Here is a 21,317-nt window from a genome sequence, read left to right as displayed (position 1 = left end):
CCAACCACTTTTGGCACTTCACTTCCTCAGTCACAAGAACTTTGGCTTGCGTGCAAGTATCACATCTATCTTTGCCAGAACTTCAGATATCAGCAAGAGCCCTACATTCACCAGTAGCATTTTAAGAGTCTGGCACATGTAGTAATGCTACTCCAAGTACCCATCTACTGCTATCAGTAGTCTCAGCCTCTGCTAAGCCACCATGCAAGGAATGGGAGCATTAGCACTCACCTGTGCCTTTATGAGTACAACTGGGTATTAAAGTATCAAAGAATTCAGATTATATTTTATTAGGTCTCATTTTCTGGTTTACAACTATGTAATTAATACTTCTCTTCCATGTGGAAAAACTAAAACTGCATTTAAGAGGACAGCTTTCAATAAAATGGGAAGTTGCTATAACACTAGCATGTGAACAGGCTATTTCCTGTGCTAATGAAACACAGCCACTCAAACAACAAGCTAGAAGAAATAAGTCTAAAAGGCAATGAATAAAAGGTATGAAACTTCTGGTACAACCATGCTCAAAAGTTAACAAGTATTCTTGCTCAAAGTATTCAATACTAGTGAATACAAAGCACTCAATACTCACTGATAAACTTAAATTACTTTGGAGTACTTACCATATTTGTAGCTTGATTTTCTTTCCATCTAATTCTATTGTTCTGATCTTAAAGTCAATTCCTGCCAGAGAAAAAGACACTCTGAATTTTGCAATAAATGAAATGGAAGCATTCAATTTCCTCTGGACAATTTGGTAAGTGCAAATGTAGGAAAAAGAATTATTTCTGAAATGGTTGTTTCTTCCACACATTAGGAAGTGAGAGATACACGTCTTTGGCTGTATCCAAAGTATCAAGGATAAATTATTCTGCATAATGAAAATGTACCAAACTCAGAATCACTGATAAAATTGGTCAGGATTATTGGAAGATTTAGTCTCAAAACTTGTCCATTTTCCTCCGACAAGGTCATTACTTTGAACATATATTTTTCTCATCTTTTGACTAGTCCCAACAATTAAATGAGAATCCCTAGGACATCTGCTAGCTCTGAGAAAAAATAACATACTATGGCTCTTTAGTTGCTTTTCTTGCAACACTTTATGTAAGCCAGCCAGACATCACAGTCAAGTGTAAAGGATCACAGGAAATAAAAGCTATACAGATAGTTACTGAAGATGACCAATGCAAGCATATCAAGGATACCAGCATAGGAATAGCTCAGATTTTCTAGACAACTTCAGAAATGATTAAGGAAGCATTTCTCTCCTTTGCCCCCTTACTCTTCCACATGTTACCCATCAGTTCTATGATTGATTCGGAAGACAGATTTTAAATGGTGGGGAGCAGGGAAAAGGAATTAATTCACAAGAGCTTAACATCTCTTAAGGCTTAGAGGGATCATCGAAAGAATTTATGAACCAAGGACAAGATTTCCAAACAGACTAGCATTTTAACTACACTATTTTAACTTTCACATATCTAAACCTTTACTGTAATACAACTCAAACTGAGATTGCTCAAATTCCACTGTCTGATTCTTGAATCCCAGGGCAGTCTCCTCCCCTAGTTAATCTGATTTGAAGTTAACAGCCCATTTTTCTTTCACTAGATCTTAAACAACTACTTGATATTTAGACATAATCTGTAGAAGGTACTTCCCCCCCCCCCCCCCCCCCCACCTTCTCCTTTCTCCTCTTTTCTGAAGTGTAATTTAAGTGACAATTATCAAGAGTATCTTAACTGGGAGAACACTGTTTCTAGCTTCAAGAATTTATCCACAGCTTAAACAGGAAGCACTGGAAATAAGCTACAATATTTTTATTTTAATTTACTATAATAGCATTTGAACATGAAATATAGACATTCATTAACTACTTGACTTTCATTCTTCTCTCATGTGATATTAATATTTTAATATCCTGAAAATACTAAGTTTCAACTGCTTAATATTGATGTGCTATGGATACACAATTTGGCCCATTAGTTAGAATGCATATTATCAGCAGAAACAGAACATCAGCACTTTTAAAACCATATGAAATTAATTACATTGATTTAAAATGCTAAGACTATTGCTACAATCATTATTTCCAAAGATTCACTAGTGGATGTACAGGCAGAAAGATCTTTTCATTAACCTGCATTCTTCCAAAAAATAACATAGGAATGATGCCTATTTACAAAAAAGAAACCTTACAGTATATAACAGAAGTTTGGAAAGTGTTTCTATTCTATGTTTAATAGAATTTTGTGTCTTGCTGTAAAGATTTTTCTAACTAGGTGCAACACCTGCTGAAATCACAATTGTATTCATGTCTGAAAATGAATGACCTTGACTTTCTTTTTGGCCTCAATGGTGATAAAAGTACAAATACAGGTGTTGCTTGTTGTTGTTGTTTTGTTTTTCTGTAAAGAGTATCATATCATGGACAGCAAGTTAAATCAGTTTAAAAGGGCTCATTTATGTCTGGGCCTGAAGCCTTAGCATTGAGTATTACAACAGTCAGGAAAACTAGGTTCAGAGTCTCTCATGGTTTGAAGATAATTCTGCACATACTGTAAACTATTGAAGCTAAGACACATCATCGTAAAGAGTAAGAGACTCCTACAGGGATGGTTTTCTGAGAAAGTGAGCTTACACTGCAGTTAGGTATCTATGTGCACCAGTCCATGTCTTGCACGGAGTGGTTTCTTGTGGTTAGTCATTTCCCTTACAGCACCAACAAGATTTATACCACCACTCCTTTGATCACTTCTGAAATTCAGGATATGCCCAAAAAACAGCTTCTCAGAACTTAAGACTTCTAGTAGGAATGTCACCAAAATTGTTCCTGAATAAAGATGAATTTCAAAGCTAAAAGCAAAACAAAGCGGAAAGCCATAAATATCTGTCACAATACAAAGAAGTTTAACAAATGCAACTGCAACTTTTTAAGAGGCTAAAATGAACTAGAAACTGAATTTCTTTTGTTCTTTCCCTTCAGTAACAGGAAGTGGTGAGCTGCACACATTCATAGAGCAAGCCTAGTGACATGTGCTACCACTTCCTGCGAAGGACACTTGCATGGCCAAGTATGAACAACATTTTGGTTACAGAGTTAAATTTAAATTATGCCACATAAAACATTTGAATAGCATTTCAAAAGTAATTATTGACAGAGGAGAATTTCCTTTATCAAACGATTCTTACTTTGCACATAATCACACAGTGGGATACGAAAGCTTGAAACAATACTTGGGTCTAATAAATAATAATTCATTTGATTGCAAAAGATCATAGAACTCCCGGTTTTAAAATGCAATACCCAATGGTCTTCTATCCAAAAGCATGAAAAAGCCCAGAAGCATTTGGATGTTTGTCTGAAATTATGTTTCATAAGTTTCTACAAAATATAGACCTATACTCATTCTTCAGATGCAAAGGCAAACAGGATAATTCCCTTCAATGGCCAAAGTAGAGCTGCCACACAGAACAGCCTGATACCAGTATTCCCACCTAGCAAGTCCATAGATATTAGACATGCACTGAAGAACATCTATTGCAGGAATCACAAGCTTCCAGTTGGCATGAACGTCTGAGTTGAGAGCTGGATCATGTTTTAGTCTGGACTATAATTGCTTGCATTTCTATTGTAGCATGGGTTTAGAGTAGGGTTTACTGTTCTTCCAAATCATTTTCAGATCCTTGCTAACTACAGACCAGGGATGCATCTTCTCACTTTACTGAAGATGAACGTATTTCCTTCCACAGCTTCCAACAGAACTGTCAAAAATACGTTCACACAACAAGAAACTTGCGCACTACAAAGAGTCAGTGTCATTAGTGCCATACAAAGACTTGCACACAAAAACAAGAGTTGCTTGTTGCCGTGTTTACCTTGAATCAGTAGCAAAGCTCACAGTGGTACCAGTGGTTTTCTACTGCAAACCTGTATGATGCAATTCTTGCAAGACTTTGAGAATGGTCTGAGCAGAGGCGCTGAAACGGTTTATTATGCTACTTTAGTTTCTGGAGCAGCAGCTTACTCTCAAGACGTAACTGTTACTCTTGCTCTCCCCTCAACGGACTTTAAACCTTCAGTCAGAGCTAACATTTCAGGTTTTTCAGTGCTACCGGAGCAGTTTGAGCTGGGTCCACACTACAACTTTTCCCTGCATTGCACCACTGTTTGGGCTTACAGACTTTGTTTTGTTTCTTCTGTTAAAAAAGAAAAAAAAAAAAGAAGTCTGCTGCAGATAATGCTCCAATGTAATGAAACCAAAACAAAGTATTCTGGCTGGAGCAAGTTAACTATTAAAACAGTACCAGCAAACAATTTCTGCAGGTGAAGGCTTCTCTGGTCTCGAGTCTGCTTAAAAAGAAGGCAGTGGAAGGGTCATATTCTTGAATTATACAAGCCATTAAAATACAAGAAAAAAAAAAAACAATGAACAAGCACACACAAATTACTGTGAAAAAAAAACAACTTAGTAGCCACTAGCAGGCACATATTAGAATCCTTCCTTTTATCTGTCTTATATAGTTATCCAATATTTTAACTTAATTTGTCATGTAGCTTAACATCAGTTTGCAGTGCTGGACTTCACACATCAGAAGGCTGCATCAGTTGACGATTCTTGTTGATTTGAACTCAAGTTAACAGGTTTCCTATCTCACTCAGTCCATGAAGTCTGAAGTCTGTATATTTATGACAACTAACTTATTTTGGGTGCAGTTGTAGTAACAAATTAGACAAGTAATTAAACCATTCAGGGTGCAAATAAATGTCAGTCTGTGATAGCATACAGTAGACTGTGTATCTACCATGTTTCTACACCTCTGACAAAGCAAGGTGCAATGTATAAAAAAATACAAGTATTAGCACTCAAAGTATAGCATTTTAAAAAGTTTTTTTTTTTTTATAAAAAAAAATATCCAAGCAAAGGGAATTTCTTTTAAAAAGGGGTGATTTAAAGAGGTGAAGGTCTTCTTTTGCCAAGAATTGGCAAAGCAGGAGTGAAAAAATAATACACAGCTTGTTTGCTAGAAAGACTCTCATTTTAGACTGTCTGTCAAAGAATGTACCACACTAACAAATCTTATTTACCCCACTAAAAACTGAGAGATCTATCTTGCATGACGAGCACGTAATAAAAAACCCACTCTCTTAAATAAGTTACCCTCCTACTTAACTAAATCTTATCTTACTCTTCTGAAGTAAGAGCAGAAGTAGTAAAAAACACAAAAATCTAGAAGGAAATTAAAGATTTTTCCTATGGCTGTGACACTTATCACCACTGGACATAGGTCACAATCAAAATGAGTTCATTGTAAGACAGCAAAAGGAGTCAATGTACAAAGTCTCCTTATCCTTTCTGAGCATCAGAGTGACTGAAATTTACACATCAACTTTCAAGCTCAGCTTTCTCCAACTACACAGTATTAGTCCTTCCAATCATACTGTACTTATTTGTAGGGTTGAGGGCTTTTGATTCCCCCCACCCCCCAATGGGGAAGGAGAGGATGAAAGCTTTGCAACTTCACTGTAAGACACAACACATAAGTCTTCAAGATATACAAAAGGAAAAAAAGTATTTTCTTTCAGTCACTCAGAATAAGGCTAAATTAAAAACAACTTCCAAATGAGCAACCTACCTTCAGAAAAAGGAAGTGAGACCAGGCACATGACTGAAAATCAATATGCTTCACCTTCAGTTTGTTGCATTCTGGGAGAGAATTACTTATTTAACCCCACAGGCTTTGCTTCATGTGAACAGCAAGTGATTACATTGCAAAGATGAACATCCAAACCAGTGAGCTGTAGGAAGTACTAGCAAGGATTGCTATTTTCTGTTCTCAGCAGTAGGTATTGCAGGTTTGGGATTAAATGCACAACTTTTTTTTTTAGTGGTGTTTTCAAGGAGTCTTTTAATGTTTTATTGTAATACATCAGTATATTCTCTAAGTCTATAAAGGCAGATGAATAAAGCCTCAGAAAGTTGCTTTTGTATTAGATATTTCTTGAAAGATTTCAGTAAACCTAAGAAATGACCAAGTAAGAAATAAGATCAGAGTATAAAAGGCAGGGTGGGGAACGCTTGCAACATACCAGTGTGTCATAGAGCCTAATGCAAAAGAACAAAGTCTAATCATTTTGAACTTGAACATTTGGCTTTAGTCCCTAGTAACATCTGCAAGGCATTTTCAGATGATCTCAGCAATGTCTGTATCACTATGTAAATTAAAGATGCAGTAGTCTTTTATCACAACCATTGAAAAATACAGCAGATTGACCTTCACCCTGGTGCATTGCTGATTGTTAATGTTTTTGAGAAGTTGTAAGATTATCTTAGAATTACACACAAGTGCAACCAGTTTTGCTCACCCTTCCACAATTTAAGAGGACAAATCTGTATTTAATTCCTTCTAGACAGCCCAAAAGAATCCAGAAAATACTACCAAATTCAGAGAAGGCTGAATAGGTTCCTTTGGGTTAGCTGGCATTTCTTAATCCCATTCTTCACCTCTGCAAAGAATCTAATACTGGTTTACTACCCAATGATTACAGAAGTGTCTAACATCTTTAAATATATTACCAATGTAAGGTTCTTAAAGGAAACTTTAACCGCTACACTGGTAAAATAAATATATACAAATGACTCAAGGAGGCAATGAAGAATGGAGGTGCCATGCATGCATAGCATACAGTGGTTTGTTGCTCATAGGCACCTGAAACTTACTACCAAAATCTGTTTGATTCTCATAATATTAAGCAAACTGCAGCTTCCTTCAACATGCACTTCCTCAGCTGCAGTACAGCTACCACACAGGTTCATTTAAGATAAATTACTTATTAAAAAAAGCAACAGGACATTCAGAATATGACTTCTAATTATCAAAATTAGTCCAACCTACACTTTGGAACAGTTTTTTTGTTTGTTTTGTTTTTTGACAGCTCAGCAACCAATAGCATAAACTGATTATCATACCAAGAACTGAATCCAGTGTTCTTCAGCCACTTGTTTGTAACAGTGCTCCTATGAGCTCAGCCACCATAACAGTGCATTCAAATGCTTCAGGGTAAATGCTAGAAGATCCTGCAAAGTCAAATTCTGAATTTGAAATTCTGAAAAGAGAATATATAGACTGCTTTGAGCAGCCTTTGAATTGCATGATTTTAAAACACCAAGAATACTTGGTCTAACTTTAAATACCATAAAATAACATAGCAGAAAGAAATTTATTACTGCTGTATACAAGAAAAATTAACAAACTTCCACAACAGCTTTAAAAGGGCTGGGTCTATGACGTGTATAAAATCTAGTCTATATCTACTACTTATTCAATGTAAAATAAACTACACTCGGTGATAACTCAGTTTCATCTAAAATAGTTCTGACAGATTAGAACTGTCCTATGATACAGACAGCAAAGTTTGTTTATTTTAAGGATTATTTATAGACTGACTCTAAGAGGAATGCACTAACTGAGCTGCTTCAAAAACATATTCTTTTCAGGCCAATATGCAACTGGAGAACAGCAAATATTTAAAATCTACCAAGAGACTCGAGCTGAGGCTAAAGTTCTACAGCTAATTGAAACTAGGGTAGGTGCTGCCACTGAAGAGTGATGACCAAATCCTTTCCTATTGTGGTCAGGTTTCTTTTTATCTGGGTGAATTCTGTAACTCAGCTTACCACCATCTATAATTGCAACCGATGGCATACATTAAGAGAACAGGTTTCACACAGTCACAGCTCTCCTCTTCTGAGCACCAGATCACAGATACCACTGAATCAATCATGGAATTAAAGCCCTTGTTAATACAGACCAAAAGGTGGCCATCAAGTAGCTTCCAAGCAGCTCCAGTGGATCCCACACCAGGATATCACCTGACGAGCAGCAGCTCTATGCTTGTGCAGGAATTGCTCTAAAGTTCACCCTTCAGCTATGGCTAGCTACAGAACAGAAATGGCTGCAGTGATCTGCCAAGGACTCTGCCCCACACTGACTTAACCTGTAATGCAGCAATGGGAGATTTATTTCAAAGTGGAAAGAAAAATCCCCTCAAAACAGGAAAAAGATTATCCCAAATCTCCTTCCAGTAAGTCAGGTAAGTTTGTAGATGTAGAAACCATATAAAATGCCTTCTTGAACCAAGACAACTCTAACTAAATAATAACAACAAAAAGCTCTTTTCATATAAAAGTTGGCATCTTAAGCATCCCAGAAATTCAATAAACTCCTTATTGAAAAAAAAAAAAAAAAAGCAATCTAATAGTATCCTTGCTACCATGATTTAAAGTTCATTATTCACTATTCATACACTGTTTCAGTTGTGACAAGAACAGGCCGAGAAGGCGAGGTTTGTTTTTTTCCAGTAATTTTTGATCTACTTGAATCTATATGACTGTCCAGTGAGAAATGGAGAAGCTGCTTCTTTTTGGAAAAAAAACAAACTCTTGAAGTTTTAGGACTCCTGCTTGATCCGAATATCTACTGTGATCTGACTATTTTGAGCAAAGACAACATCTGGGACCATACCAATACATAACATATGGGTATCACCAGCAACATAAACAGCTAATAACGAAGCTTCCTAACGTAGGAAAAGCATTGAGTATAGCATTTTTATTTTTTTTTGCTTTTGTTTGTTTTTTTTTTTTTTTTTAAAAAAAAAAAAGATGTTTTCTTAACCCCCTGTTTTTATGCGGGGTAACTGCATTAGGATTTTTTGTTGTTGTTAGGGAAGCAAAAGACATGGGGGAAAGAAGGGCTGATCTCCTTATTCATGTAGGCAGTTAAATAGGCCTTTTTTGAAAGGCTCTTACTACCTACATTAACAGGCAAAACCACCTAACTTATTAATCAAGGCCATACTTGTCTTTCTAGCCCATTACAGTTTGCTTTCTGTACATTATGTGAGGTTCCTTTAATGGCCACTTAACCTCTTTTTCCCACATTGGATATTCTAAGTACTCCTCTATAGTCACTTCTGCTAAGTCAGAGAAGCTCTCCCAGCCAGCAGTTTCTCTGACTTATCACTTCCGTCCATGCTTGGGTTGACACAGACACCTTACTTCATCTTTGATCCCATAAGAAGTCCCACCACACAGACAAGAAATTCGCTTTCATTAAATGAAAGCTATTTCTCTCTGGCAGATAAAAGAAAGGATTTTTTTTTACCATGTGTGTAGGGAGTGGTGGTAGTATATGTGTTCCCTGGCTGGTAGCCAGCTTAGCTTTCCCTGATTTCTTAGACTAAACTTGTTCTTTCTAAGGTGCAGATTTGGTACCTGACTGCTATTAGTGACCACTCTGCTTCACACATTCTTAGATACTGCCATACATACATGAGAACGCAACTAACATTCTGCATCAGTTTTGTCATTTTTGTTTGTTTTTTTTCCTTTGGTGCCCAAAAGAGTCGGGTTTGTACAACAGCAGGACAAGGAATACAGATCATCTTAAGCTTGCTTGACTGTTAGTTCTCCTGAGCAGAGGAGAAGTCTTCTAAGCATGCAGTACTTCAGTTGTATTAGACTGTACATAGTTTAAAAGCAACGTGTCACAGCTTACATTTCAGAGGAAAGCTCACTATAAATCACAAGATTAAACTGATATTAGATGCAATTGCTGGTCAAAAAATGTTGAAGAGGTACTAAATTACCTCCCACTGCAACCCTAGCTGGAACAGAAGTTGCTATCTCAAGTTTTGAGTTGCAAGTCAGGCAACTAAAAGCCTCTGGATCAACCCTGCTCGTACAAAATCTTTATACAGAGCAACTCTATTGAAGTTCGTATTATTCACAGCTCATTCACATTAGAAAAGGATCAGATCCATTTTATAGATCTACAGTCACCTTGATGAGCCGGACATTCAAGATACCAAAACATCTTATTAAAGTTAAATTAATGTAATAAAAAAAAAAAAGAATATTATTGGAAGTCATGCTTGTTTGCAATTCAATCATAAAACATGAAATAAAGCATCATTACAAGAACTGCATGTATTCTTCATCACATTATGAATTTTAGTTAAATTCTGAAAGAAGTCAGAATTATTTCTAGGAAGGGATGCCCTCTTGCAGAAGGACTAGGAAGTCCTTGAAAAAACATTTCCCAAACAAAAGCTACGAGCCTTCAATACCTCTCTCAGAGCCTGTATCAAACAATACATTTGTTCCTACAGTCATTCCATGTTAGACTGTGTTCTTAACTTTGCATTCAAACCAAGTCACAAAAGCAGCTCTAAGCTGCCCTCCTGTCATTCGAATAACCAGATAACACATAACCAAGACAGAGCTCCATCTGCCCGGTAAGTACAGGGAGAAAGCAGTTAGACATCTGTCACACTGTTTCACAGTGCCATGCAGCAAGAATGCTGCAACAGTATTTTTAAGAAAAGCAAAATGATTCCACTCATATTGGCTTGTTGCAGAATACAAAAGGGCAGGCAAGGCAATCTCATTAGCAGATGAAAATCAAAGTCCAAGATGTTTGTTACCAACTGGGTGTTACTATCAGATTTACAGTCAGAAGAGACACAAACTTTAAGGTCTTTAACCTGCGGTATCTCCGACTGCAATGCTGTCTGATCAACGTCAGGCTAACATCTTGCTGATCACCCATCACCTACCTTGAAAACTGAATCATACTTCCAGTTTCATATTCACCTCCACAAAGCTGTCTGCCCATATTCCGCTGTAAGCGCTTGACCTTGTCCTCACAGGGTGTTGCAAGGATACCCAGGTCTCAAGTCCTGGGCACACACTTCCATTCTGTAGAGCTAAATCACAGCACCACCTGAGACACTTACACTAGTCTGACTCACTTCAATTCCCTTATTATAATTACTATTAATGACGTACCACTGACAACCCCTTCCTGACTTATCCTTCTCTTTGCTTGTCTATCACTGATGTTTGTTTTCTTCCAGAGCTCCTACCATCTGGAGAAGCCCAAAAAGAGATGGAATGAGGATGGGAATACAGAAGCCTAATGGAGATGGAGGGCACCACCACAAAAAAAAAAAAAAAAAAAAAAAAAAAAAAAAAAATACCTCTCTCTCTTCAGTTACTTTTTGTCTATCACACAAGTAAACAAGTAACTGCAGGGAAGAGTAGAAATAAAATACTCTGAGACATAATTTGACTTGAGTACACTAGAACAATTTCCATTACACGTTACAGACATGGAAATTTCATTGCAAAAGGGAAGTTGATAATTCTGCTTGTCAAAGGATTTTCATCAAAGTGTTATAAGGTCAGCATACACGTGCTTGATTGCTGGAGTAGTGTCCTATTTTGCAAGATGAAGGCTATGGAAAAGTTACTTCTGTAAAATCAACAAGTTTTTTCAACTCTCAGATATAGTACTATCTCGTGTGGGCAACTTCCTGCCAAACGCTCGTATTATCTTGGATTAAAAAATAAATACGACAAGTTTTGTTTCAGAGTCAGCAAGGCTTTGTACTAGTCAGAACAACTATCAGCTAAAGGTACAACTTCACTCTTACAGAAAACTGCTCAAACAAGAAGTTGAAAGGAATGCAAAGAATAAACCTTAATATTTAGAGTAACAAACCCCATCCAGATTAGCACTACTCAAATGGCAAGTTAAGATGCACAAAGACTTGCAAATTAATGCTCCTTTTTGTTATACACCCCATTGAAAATACTAACAAAATGCACATGAGATACTCCAAGATAGAATTTCTGCTTTAGGAGCTGTTAAGTATGAAAATAAGCTGACACAATTGCATTTTACTTTCCATGTAGAACTGTGCAAAAGCAGAAGTTTTCACTCAGGAAACAAGCTAAATAACAAAACCTTACATAGTATATTTCCACTGTATAAGAAGTTTTATCCAGGGATTTGGCCAACCTCTTTTCAGTGGTTTGTGGGGATAGGACAAGGGGTAATGGCCACAAAACTGAGCACAGGAAGTTCCGCACCAACATCAGGAAGAACTTCTTCACAGTAAGGGTGACGGAGCACCGGAACAGGCTGCCCAGGGAGGTTGTGGAGTCTCCTTCTCTGGAGATGTTCAAGACCCCTCCGGACACATACCTGGGCAACCCTACTCTAGGGAACCTGCTTTGTCATGGGGGGTTGGACCCAATGATCTCTTGATGTCCCTTCCAACCCCTAAAATTCTGTGATCCCATGTTAACAGTGAAAAGCTGATCCCCACTAGGGAGCACAGCAGTATCATGACTTGTCAACCCTTATAGAACTTTTCCTTATAATGTATATGAAAATTGTGAAGTTGCTGAAGTTGCTGCCATGCAAGACGACAGCAACTACAGTTCATTTCTACTGTACGAACTGAGCCTAAGTAATTTGAGTGTTCTCCAGTGAGCCAATATTCCCGTATTTCTCTCCAAATGGAAAGAGGTTCCACTGCTCTGGTAACTGAAACTAGCAAGTAACGATAGGAGTGGGAAATGGTAAGAAAGGTATTTGGTGCTTAGACATTTTGCAGGCCCTTATATCATGGCAATAAAGTTTGCTTTAATTTCTAGACATAAACTTGTTTCAATCTGTTTTCTTACGTTTTCTCACCGTATAGTTAAGAAAAGCCTCTAAATGCTTCACCTCACCTCACTCACAAATAGTATTTCAATAGAAGATTAAACAAACAATTGTCATCAGCCCACCACAAACACATGCTTTCTCAGGACTCCATAGCGTTAAAGAGACTCCAGTCCTGTTAGAAGCAAGACAAGCACCTCTAAGAGCACATAATATAGCGGGTACTAATTAAAATCACCACAAACTGAATATGCATCTTTACAGGAAGCATCATCATGTTGTAGAATCCACTTCTGGGATTACTTATAGAAGTAATGGCCTAGCAGCTTATACTTCAGGAAGATTCAGCGTTCCCAGTTAGGAACGCTGATCTGGAGACCTTAAAGCTTCAACTGGCAGGGGCACAATTGGGAAAAGCATTGTATCCCTGTCTCCCTCCACACCACAGTTGCCAGTGCTTTACCCACCAAGGAATAAATTCAGAACTGTTAAAAACGGAATTCCCCTAAGCACATCAGTTGTATTAGTTATGACTGTACAACTGACTAGCATAGACCAGCCAGCATGCACTCACTACATTCACTCTTTAAAAAGAAAAATAGAAAGAGCATCTACAAGAACATACAAAGGAGATCTACATGACTGACTTGAAAGCAATACAACCAACACGGGGAACACTGAAAAAAAAATAGTGCTTTTATTTAAGCATGTCAGCACTTTGCATGAGCAGTTTCACTGTTTCCTGCCTTGTCAACTTTCCTCTTTGTAGGTCCTTTGCTAAAAAGGAAAGGGATTGAAAGAACTTATAAGAATAGGAAAATGCAACTGAAATGAAATCACAATCACTACCTATGGAATCATAAGTATGCCTCAGTTATCAACATCTTTCTTAAAATCAATAGTGTTGATAATAGGACCCTCGTAAAAGCAAACATAAAGGAAAGAAACAAGAGAACAAACACCATATTACTGAATAAGTTAAAAAACAATCATATTTGCAGTCCTTGAGACTTCAAAGTGAATCAGTGAGACAGAAAAAGAAACATCAAGAGGCTAAGCAGTTCAAGTAATGACAAGATCACTGAAAGCAAGATGCAGCCATTTATGCTAGCCATCTCTTTCTAAGTAAGAGTCATTTTATACTTCGTATAGTACCACTGTAGGCTCTTTTGGAAAACTATATAGCATTTATTAAGGTTTAAGGCTTTTGATCGACCACACATACAGCAAAGTACCCTTTTTTCAATAAACTGCTACTCAGGCCTTGATTAGCTGGTATTATTAATACAGCACTTTGGAAATGGTTGCAAAGAGAAGGCAGAGAGAAAAGTAATTTTGTTTGTTTTTGAAACGTAGAAAGTCTGTTCTTGAAGCACTAGAAATGCCAGCCATATCTCATTTAGTCAAACACATCTGCCTGAATAAAAGTTCACTTCCTCCCTATGCATCAGGTGCTCAGCACAGTCAAACGTCTGGAGAGGATACAGCAGCACTCGAACATGAAAAAGTGACACGTTGCTCTATCTCATCTTTAAATCAATTTCTTTATGACAAAGTCTACTCCTTCTCTTAGTGCTATTCTTCCAAGCCTGCATTAGTTTTGCTCTCTTAAATACCAGCAACCTCCACTGCACGTTACCCCTTCATCCCCCAAACAGCATATTTTATTTTAAAAAGCAAAGTGAACTACACGTAGTTACCCAGAAGATCTCAAGTTTTGCCAAACTGAAAATTCAATTGAGGATTATCTCCGAAGAGAATTTTAAAATTTTGTCAGTTTATCAGCTGGAAGACCGACGAACCTTACCGAACACCGCGGCAGCCTGTGTTAGAAGTATTCGGTATCACCGAAAGAGACCAGACGAGCTTCGGACCGCTTTTCCCCATCAAATGTGCAACCCGCCTCCATTTTTGGCGAGGAGGGGCCCCTACGCAGCGGCCGCGGAGGCTGTGGGCCGGCAGCAGCCCCGCGGCGCCGAGCGGGACCAGCGCAGCCCCGGCCGCCAGCCCGAGGCGGGCCCCCCCGCCCCGTGCCCGCCGCTCAGCCCGCTCACGGCTCGGCCCCGCAGCAACAGTTCCCTCGCCTCGCAGCCCGGGGCTGCTGCCATTTTCTGGCCGCCCGCACGGAAACGCCGAGCGGCCGGCGCAGGCCCCGCGAGGAGGGCGGCAGGACCGCGCCGCGACGGAACGGCCACGGCCACGGCCCCGGCGCCCCGCAACGGCCCCGCAACGGCCGCGGGGCTACCCCGGCCCCGCTGCCCCCGCGAGCCCCCCCCCAACCCCCCGCCGCCGGGCGGGCCCCTCACCGATGGTGGAGATGAAGGTGGTGTTGAAGGCGTCCTCGGAGAAGCGGAAGAGCAGGCACGTCTTGCCCACGCCCGAGTCGCCGATGAGCAGCAGCTTGAACAGATAGTCGTACGTCTTCGCCATCTTCCCGCGGCGCCGCTCGGCTCGGCTCGGCTCGGCTCGGCCGGGGCAGCCAGGAGAGGGGCGGGCAGCGCGGCGCGGCCCCGCCCCGCCCGGTGCCCACGCAGGGCGTGCAGCTCCGGGAGCGCCGCGGGGGCCGACGGGAGATGTAGTCCGGGCGCGTGGCGCGGCCGAGGCGCTGCGCGAGTGGAGCGGAGCCAGAGAAACGCCGCGTGGATGCCGCGGTGCCAGGGCAACGCCGAGGGCGTTTAATGGTGCGTGGGTAACTGCCAACGCCGAGCGGTCAGGTGGTCTCATCCCACGCGGCACTGAGCTCTTTGGAAACCACCTCAGTTTGTAAATGGGGTCGGTTTATCTGTTCAAGTGGCACAACAGACACTGGTGTAACGCTGCACTTGGGTCAGATGCCAGCGTAGGGGCAGGTGGAAAGGTGAGCGCACGTGGCCTCAACTATTCAGGTGTATTTACTTCCTTTACTTTAGCAAGTAAGGAAGGAGCTCGTTTACACAAAAGGAAAATTATTTTCAAAGTCTCGTGTAGCACTAGAAAGGTGGTATCCTTGCTAGATGTGACTACAGCATTTGAATAAGCGCTTCTCCCCATTTTTTTCCACTGACAGTTCTCTCTTGGTGTGAGGCAGCCTCATTATGTATTTATTACAATGTGTTTCTCACAGGGTGTCACAAGACACTATAAAAATAAATAACATTACTGAAACGCTCTAAAATAGCAGCAAAGAGCTATTGCTTTAATTTAATTTAAAAACTGCAGCCTCCAGACAAGCTCTAAACACACACGTCCAACACCATAAATCCCCGTAACAGTTCTCACTTCCCTGTTAGGGACACAGAGGAAGAAGAGCAGTTTGCCCCACATCATTCCCTGTGGGACTGGCACCGTGGAGGCCCGGCGTGCCGCGCTTCCTCCCAGCTCCCCGCACGCAGGCGGGCTCCTGGCACTGCCGCGAGGCCCAGCGGGCAGCAGCCGGCTTGGCAGAGGCCAGGGAGCCAGGCCAGAGTGAGGTGTAAAACATCTCAGATTTTTTCATTAATTTGGCAAACATACATGCTGAGTACAGAATCAAGCGGAATTCGATTTGAATATTAAAATTCTCTCATACATACGCAGGTAGCCTCCGTATTCCAAGCACAAAACTGAGAATTTGATGGGGTGAAGTAGGGTGAACTATTCTAACAGCTGGCCACAGCTGTACTTATGCAAAGTATTCTGAGGATTCACTCCAAATAAATTACTTCAGTCGTGATAAACCTTTAAAAAGCAAAGCTAATAAATTGCTAATTATGAACCATTCCAAATCTTCCTTGTTAAGTGTCTCAGTTTGGTGATGTTCCTGGCCCATATGTCTGTGATAACAAACCTTAAGAAATAACAATCCCATGACAGATCTGATGTAAAACTCTGTACAAAGTGAATTCAATTACATCTTGGCATAACTGCTAATGTTACTTCCAGTTAATTGTATTGAAAACTAACTTCAAAACAGAGATTCCATGTTGCAATTCAAGCAAAAATGTCACTCCTTAATTAAGACCTCTGGGAGACGCGGGTATCATCTGATAGGGCTGAACCAAGGCAGCAATATGAGCACTTTTGTTACTGCATGATTTGGAGTTGGGCTGATAACATGTTACGGTGGGCTGTTACTACACTTAACCCAAGATTTAAGTTTATAAATGATAATGACAGCCTGGCACAGAGGCAGTCAAATCAAATTTATCAATTGTTTCAGACTAGCATGAATAATTGGATTATAGGAAACTGCAAATGAAAAACTAATCTCTGACACATTTCCATATATCTATATTTTCAGAGACACAAATTACTTGCGAGTACTGTAATTAGGGCCATACTGGAGATTACTACATCGTATTTCAGCAATGAAGAGAGTAATTTGGGGGTTAATATTCACTCTTGAGTTTTATGGATAAATAGGTTTCCATATGTATCTAGAGCAATATGTTTGTGATCGCCATCTGTTACTCAAATAGTTTTATAGAAAAATAATGCAAATTACTTCCCTCTTTAATTACACTGGTGCTTTGCAATATTGTGTTCTGTTGTGATTTGGAAAAGTGCCAGTTTGCCAGATTCAAGGGACAGATGTTTATTTAACCATGAACTTTAAAACTGCATTAAAAAGCAAGATATAAAAACTGAAAGTTTATTATTATTATTATTATTTGATAAGATACACAAAAAAAATTTAATTGTACAATTGTACACCTTCCAGTACATGTATCTAAACTTTTAGGCTTAATAACCAATATGCTATGATACCTGTCCATGAAAATACTTTGAACTCTAGTCTTTGTTAGAGCACTAAACTAGAAAATACAACAATTGTGTTATGCTATATTGAAATCAAATAGATCAGCTACGATTAAACTTTTTTTTTTTTTTTTTTTTTTTTTTTTTTTTTTAATGACATGGAACAACCACTATGGGTTACACTGAGCATGTAGTAAGTAGAAAAAGATTGACATTATAGTTCAGCTTTTGGCACTATGAAAAGTGTAAAGCACCACAGCAGTGTTGACTAGATGTTGACGATGATGTTGATTTCCAGATTTCAAAAAAGCAAGATTTAAAAAACTTTTACAAGCACTAAGTAACAGCCATAACAGTTTTGCTGGAACATCACTGTTGAAACTTATCCAGAAAACACACACCAAGTCCCAACCAGGGCCTGGCAAAATTCCATTAGTCACTAACGTGTATGTAAAGTGCAACTAGTAAAGCACTCAGTTTAAGAAAGGCACCAAAATGAATAGCAAAATGTATTTACTCCTGTTATTCATATGTAATAAATACAACAATCTTCACCTACACCTTAAAAACAACACAAACAAAAAACAAAACAGATAATACTTGTATCTATTTAACAAACACATACATTTTAGGAGAGTGCCAGATTACAAACTTGCTCCTTCATTCCCACTCTCATTTTACTTTCTCAAATGATACAGTAACTTTCAAAAATCATTTTTCCTTTCTGCGTAAAGGTGAGACCAGCTAGGTACAAAGAGAACTGTGTGAAAATTTTCCTCTATTCAAGCTCTTCTGTTCAATGCATATAAAATCGTAGGAAATTTTAGATCTTAATTGTGTAAGTACAAGGTTTCAAAAAACAAGAGAGGAAACATCAGTAGAACCAAGATCCTGGCACTAATTAGGATCTACAGGTTCAAGTCCTACAAAAGATAAGCTTATGAGGCAGTCCTTCCCAGAATGCCACGTAACTACAAATCATTAACATGAACTTTGCTCCTTAGCTATGGGACTCTGATAGCTAATATGATAATATTTTTGAAATATACTTTTAACAACTGTGGTTTTGGCAGATGTCCCTGCCATTTATTACCATTTGATTACTATCACATGACATTCCTTTACAAAAATGTCACTTATTCCCCAGTTACAGTAAATATGTCTCTCTCTGCAGGTAGATACTTCTGTGCTCATCCTACACTTTGCTTAGTGCATTTGATATGTTGTTGCGTTCCACTTTTTAGATGTGGTTTTAACAAGATTGGTTTAATTTTGGGAGTCTTCACAAAGAACAGTACTTTACACTACTGATCTAAATGTTTGACTTTTCCACATTTATATGTTGCAGAACTGTATATAGCAGAGATTAAATCAAGTCATTACTTAGAGTATGCTCTGTAAGATTCTTATCTGTAAGTTCCATCAATTTTAAGGTTTGCCATTAAGATAATGCTAAACGTGGACCTTCTTCAAATTCCAGTGTTAAACTAAACTACCACAGCATAAGCGTATATAAAATGACTATGTACACCGTGGATTATAACATTAATTTATAACCAATTAAAAGTTATTATACTTAATTCTGCAGTACAGGCAAAACTGCAGGCAGTCTGTGTTCCAAATCAAACATACCACTTGAAGTGAACCTTGTTTTGGGTGCAGCTTAGGCCTGGTTAGTGTGTGGAAATCTAAATGGTCTTAATGATAATACTACAGAGAGCAACCCGCATTTTAGTACACTGAACAAACTACTAGAAGCATTACTCAAGTGATTTTTTTTTTTTTTTTTACAAATCCATGAATATTCACTTCCTCTGTGACCACAGTCAGTTTAAACAATGTTTTGTAGTAAAACACAAAAAAACTTGTATTCTTGCAGCATCAGAGGGCAAATCACAACAAACCCCAAGATGCAGCTGCAGAAGGCTACAAATGTAACAGAACACAGTGGGCATGGGTGCGAATGGGTGCTCCAGTGCTACCTCCCCGAAACAAGGAGGGCCTCCAGGCACAGCCCAGCAGAACACCACAAGCCATGCCATCAGAGATGCAGATCCAGCTTTTAAACACCCAAAGACTGCCGCTCACTATGCAGAAAAAAAAAATCTGTCATTATGTTGGTTTTAAACATCTCCAGATCAGCTTCTGGAAATTTTCATTGTTACAGTGGACAGGTAATGTTTTTTTTTTTTTTTTTTTTTTTTTTTTCCCTCTAAAATGAGATCCAAGTCTTCATTTGCTAGGAGAAGGCTGTGAAGAAGTCATTCTCTTGGACCTGGTACTCTGTCTTTGTAGGCCATGTAGGCCATGTACCACCATGTACCATGGTGGTACAAACCCACCAGAGATGAACTGAATTTCTCTCCTGGTTAACTTGCAACCTAAACTTAGTGCTGTGTTTCTGTTTTCCAAATAGTATACTTTTTTTTATCATAAGACTGAAGGTACGCATTAGAGCATTAGAACTGAGTCATTTAGCAGGTCACTCTGAACTACAGACAGCTCTGAAAAGGAAATGAATCTCCCAGTAAAACCAAAATAGAGAACCAAACAGAGGGATGTGTCCAAAACACATCCTGTTTTCAGATCATCCTGTGTGCCCCTCCTTCCACAGAAACCAATCTTTCACGTAAACTGTGAATCTCAAGTTGTCCTCAAGCACTACAGGGTCCTTGCAGGAAAGACATTTAAGGAGGGAGAGCTAGGAGGAAGAGGTGCAGGAGAACCACACTTCAGAAATTCTACTTTTTTTTTGTTGTTGGTGGTGGTGGTGTTTTATGTGTGGTGAAGTTATTTTGTTAACCAAAGAAAATCGTAATTCTCCTTCAGACTCTAACTCAACCTCTCCTCTCCGGCTGTGCTGTTAACTGGGTTAGGCTCCTAGCTTCACAGGACAGTGTGCAGAGGACAGCGTGAGTCACAGCCTTTCATATTAAAGTCCCCATGATAAAGCAAAACAGACTTGTGAAATACCTCTGGGTGTCATCATCACTCAAGAGCGTAACAAAAAAACGCTAACATAACATTGGTGTTACAAGACCATAGCTGTGATGGCGAGACTAGGAGCCAATGAAATGCCTTCAAGCCCTACACTGCACGGCTCTGTTGTTGCAGAATAGTGCAGGGTTTGGGGCACGGGAGGACATACGCTGAAAGTGTACAGCAGCAGTGCTGGAGAGGCCATGGCAGCTTTGAGAATACTGTTGTGAGAAAGGTATGCCTCTATGAAACTCACATCTTCACTTGTGCACATGGCAAACTATTAAAACAAATTTTGGTAAATGTGGGAGTTCTCTTCAAAAGGGATGTGGCTCTACATGCTGCCTGCTTTGTGCTTTTAGAAGACTTCACACTAAGCAATTTTTACAAGGTCTATTTCTGCCACTTACTGGGCTTCTAATGAATTACACTTCTAACTGTTCAGAATTTGATTCAATTAAATCCAGCAGTCTTTACAGACGATATCTATGATTGTTTTTACTGACGTGGGGAAAAAAATGACTTAACCTTTTAGTAACAGAATTTATGAAAAAATGTTTCTGCATTCCCACTGTGATTTATTCATTTTCATAGGTTCTCTAAATGCAGTTAAACACAGATATTCTCCTCTATTTTTCTTTTTGACTTGTGTGGAAATCTGCAAAAGAATACGCATGTTCAAGTAACACCTAGCTTAGCACACTAAATGACAATTTAGCATCACACTGCAGGACAATTTAGTCAACATCTAAAATAAAAGCATATGGGACTTCTAGATTTTATTTATTACCTAAAAATTAGAATTAGGAGCTTGATCTCTTCACCAAAGATATGAAGATGCCTTGCAAAAAGAGAACTAGCTACCTGAACACTGATGGTGTTTCTAGCACCTATATTCGACTATACAAAAATCCTATTTTAGAATTTCTAGCAACTATACGTGACTCCATAAGAATGCTATTTCAGAAGTATGTTTTCCCTATGCGCCTCATTGGCCTGTACAAGGGAAAATGAGCAGATCTGTTGATGAGAGAACTGGCACCGTATTGCGGCTTTTGCCTTCCTCCGTGCTTCCTCGGGTTCCGGTTGAATCCCCAGGC

The 21,317-nt window shown here is 39.2% G+C and overlaps 1 protein-coding gene across 3 annotated transcripts in view; it reads right to left on the bottom strand.

The window, feature by feature from the left end:
* Positions 1-15,039, bottom strand: part of RAB8B (RAB8B, member RAS oncogene family) — a 28,390-nt gene extending 13,351 nt beyond the window's left edge. For all 3 annotated transcript variants that reach the window (XM_035335305.1, XM_035335303.1, XM_035335302.1), the window contains exons 1-2: positions 14,829-15,039; positions 624-684 (exon numbers count right to left, since the gene is read on the bottom strand). In XM_035335305.1, coding sequence (XP_035191196.1) covers positions 624-684; positions 14,829-14,952 — 185 coding nt within the window. In that variant the 5' untranslated portion in view covers positions 14,953-15,039. The remainder of the gene's footprint in view (positions 1-623; positions 685-14,828) is intronic.
* Positions 15,040-21,317: the final 6,278 nt, after the last annotated feature.

Source organism: Oxyura jamaicensis, chromosome 10, assembly GCF_011077185.1.
Source record: "Oxyura jamaicensis isolate SHBP4307 breed ruddy duck chromosome 10, BPBGC_Ojam_1.0, whole genome shotgun sequence".
Taxonomy (NCBI): Eukaryota; Metazoa; Chordata; class Aves; order Anseriformes; family Anatidae; genus Oxyura; species Oxyura jamaicensis.
The sequence above is the reverse complement of the archived record's forward strand: the minus strand, read 5'-3'. Positions and strand labels throughout refer to the sequence as shown.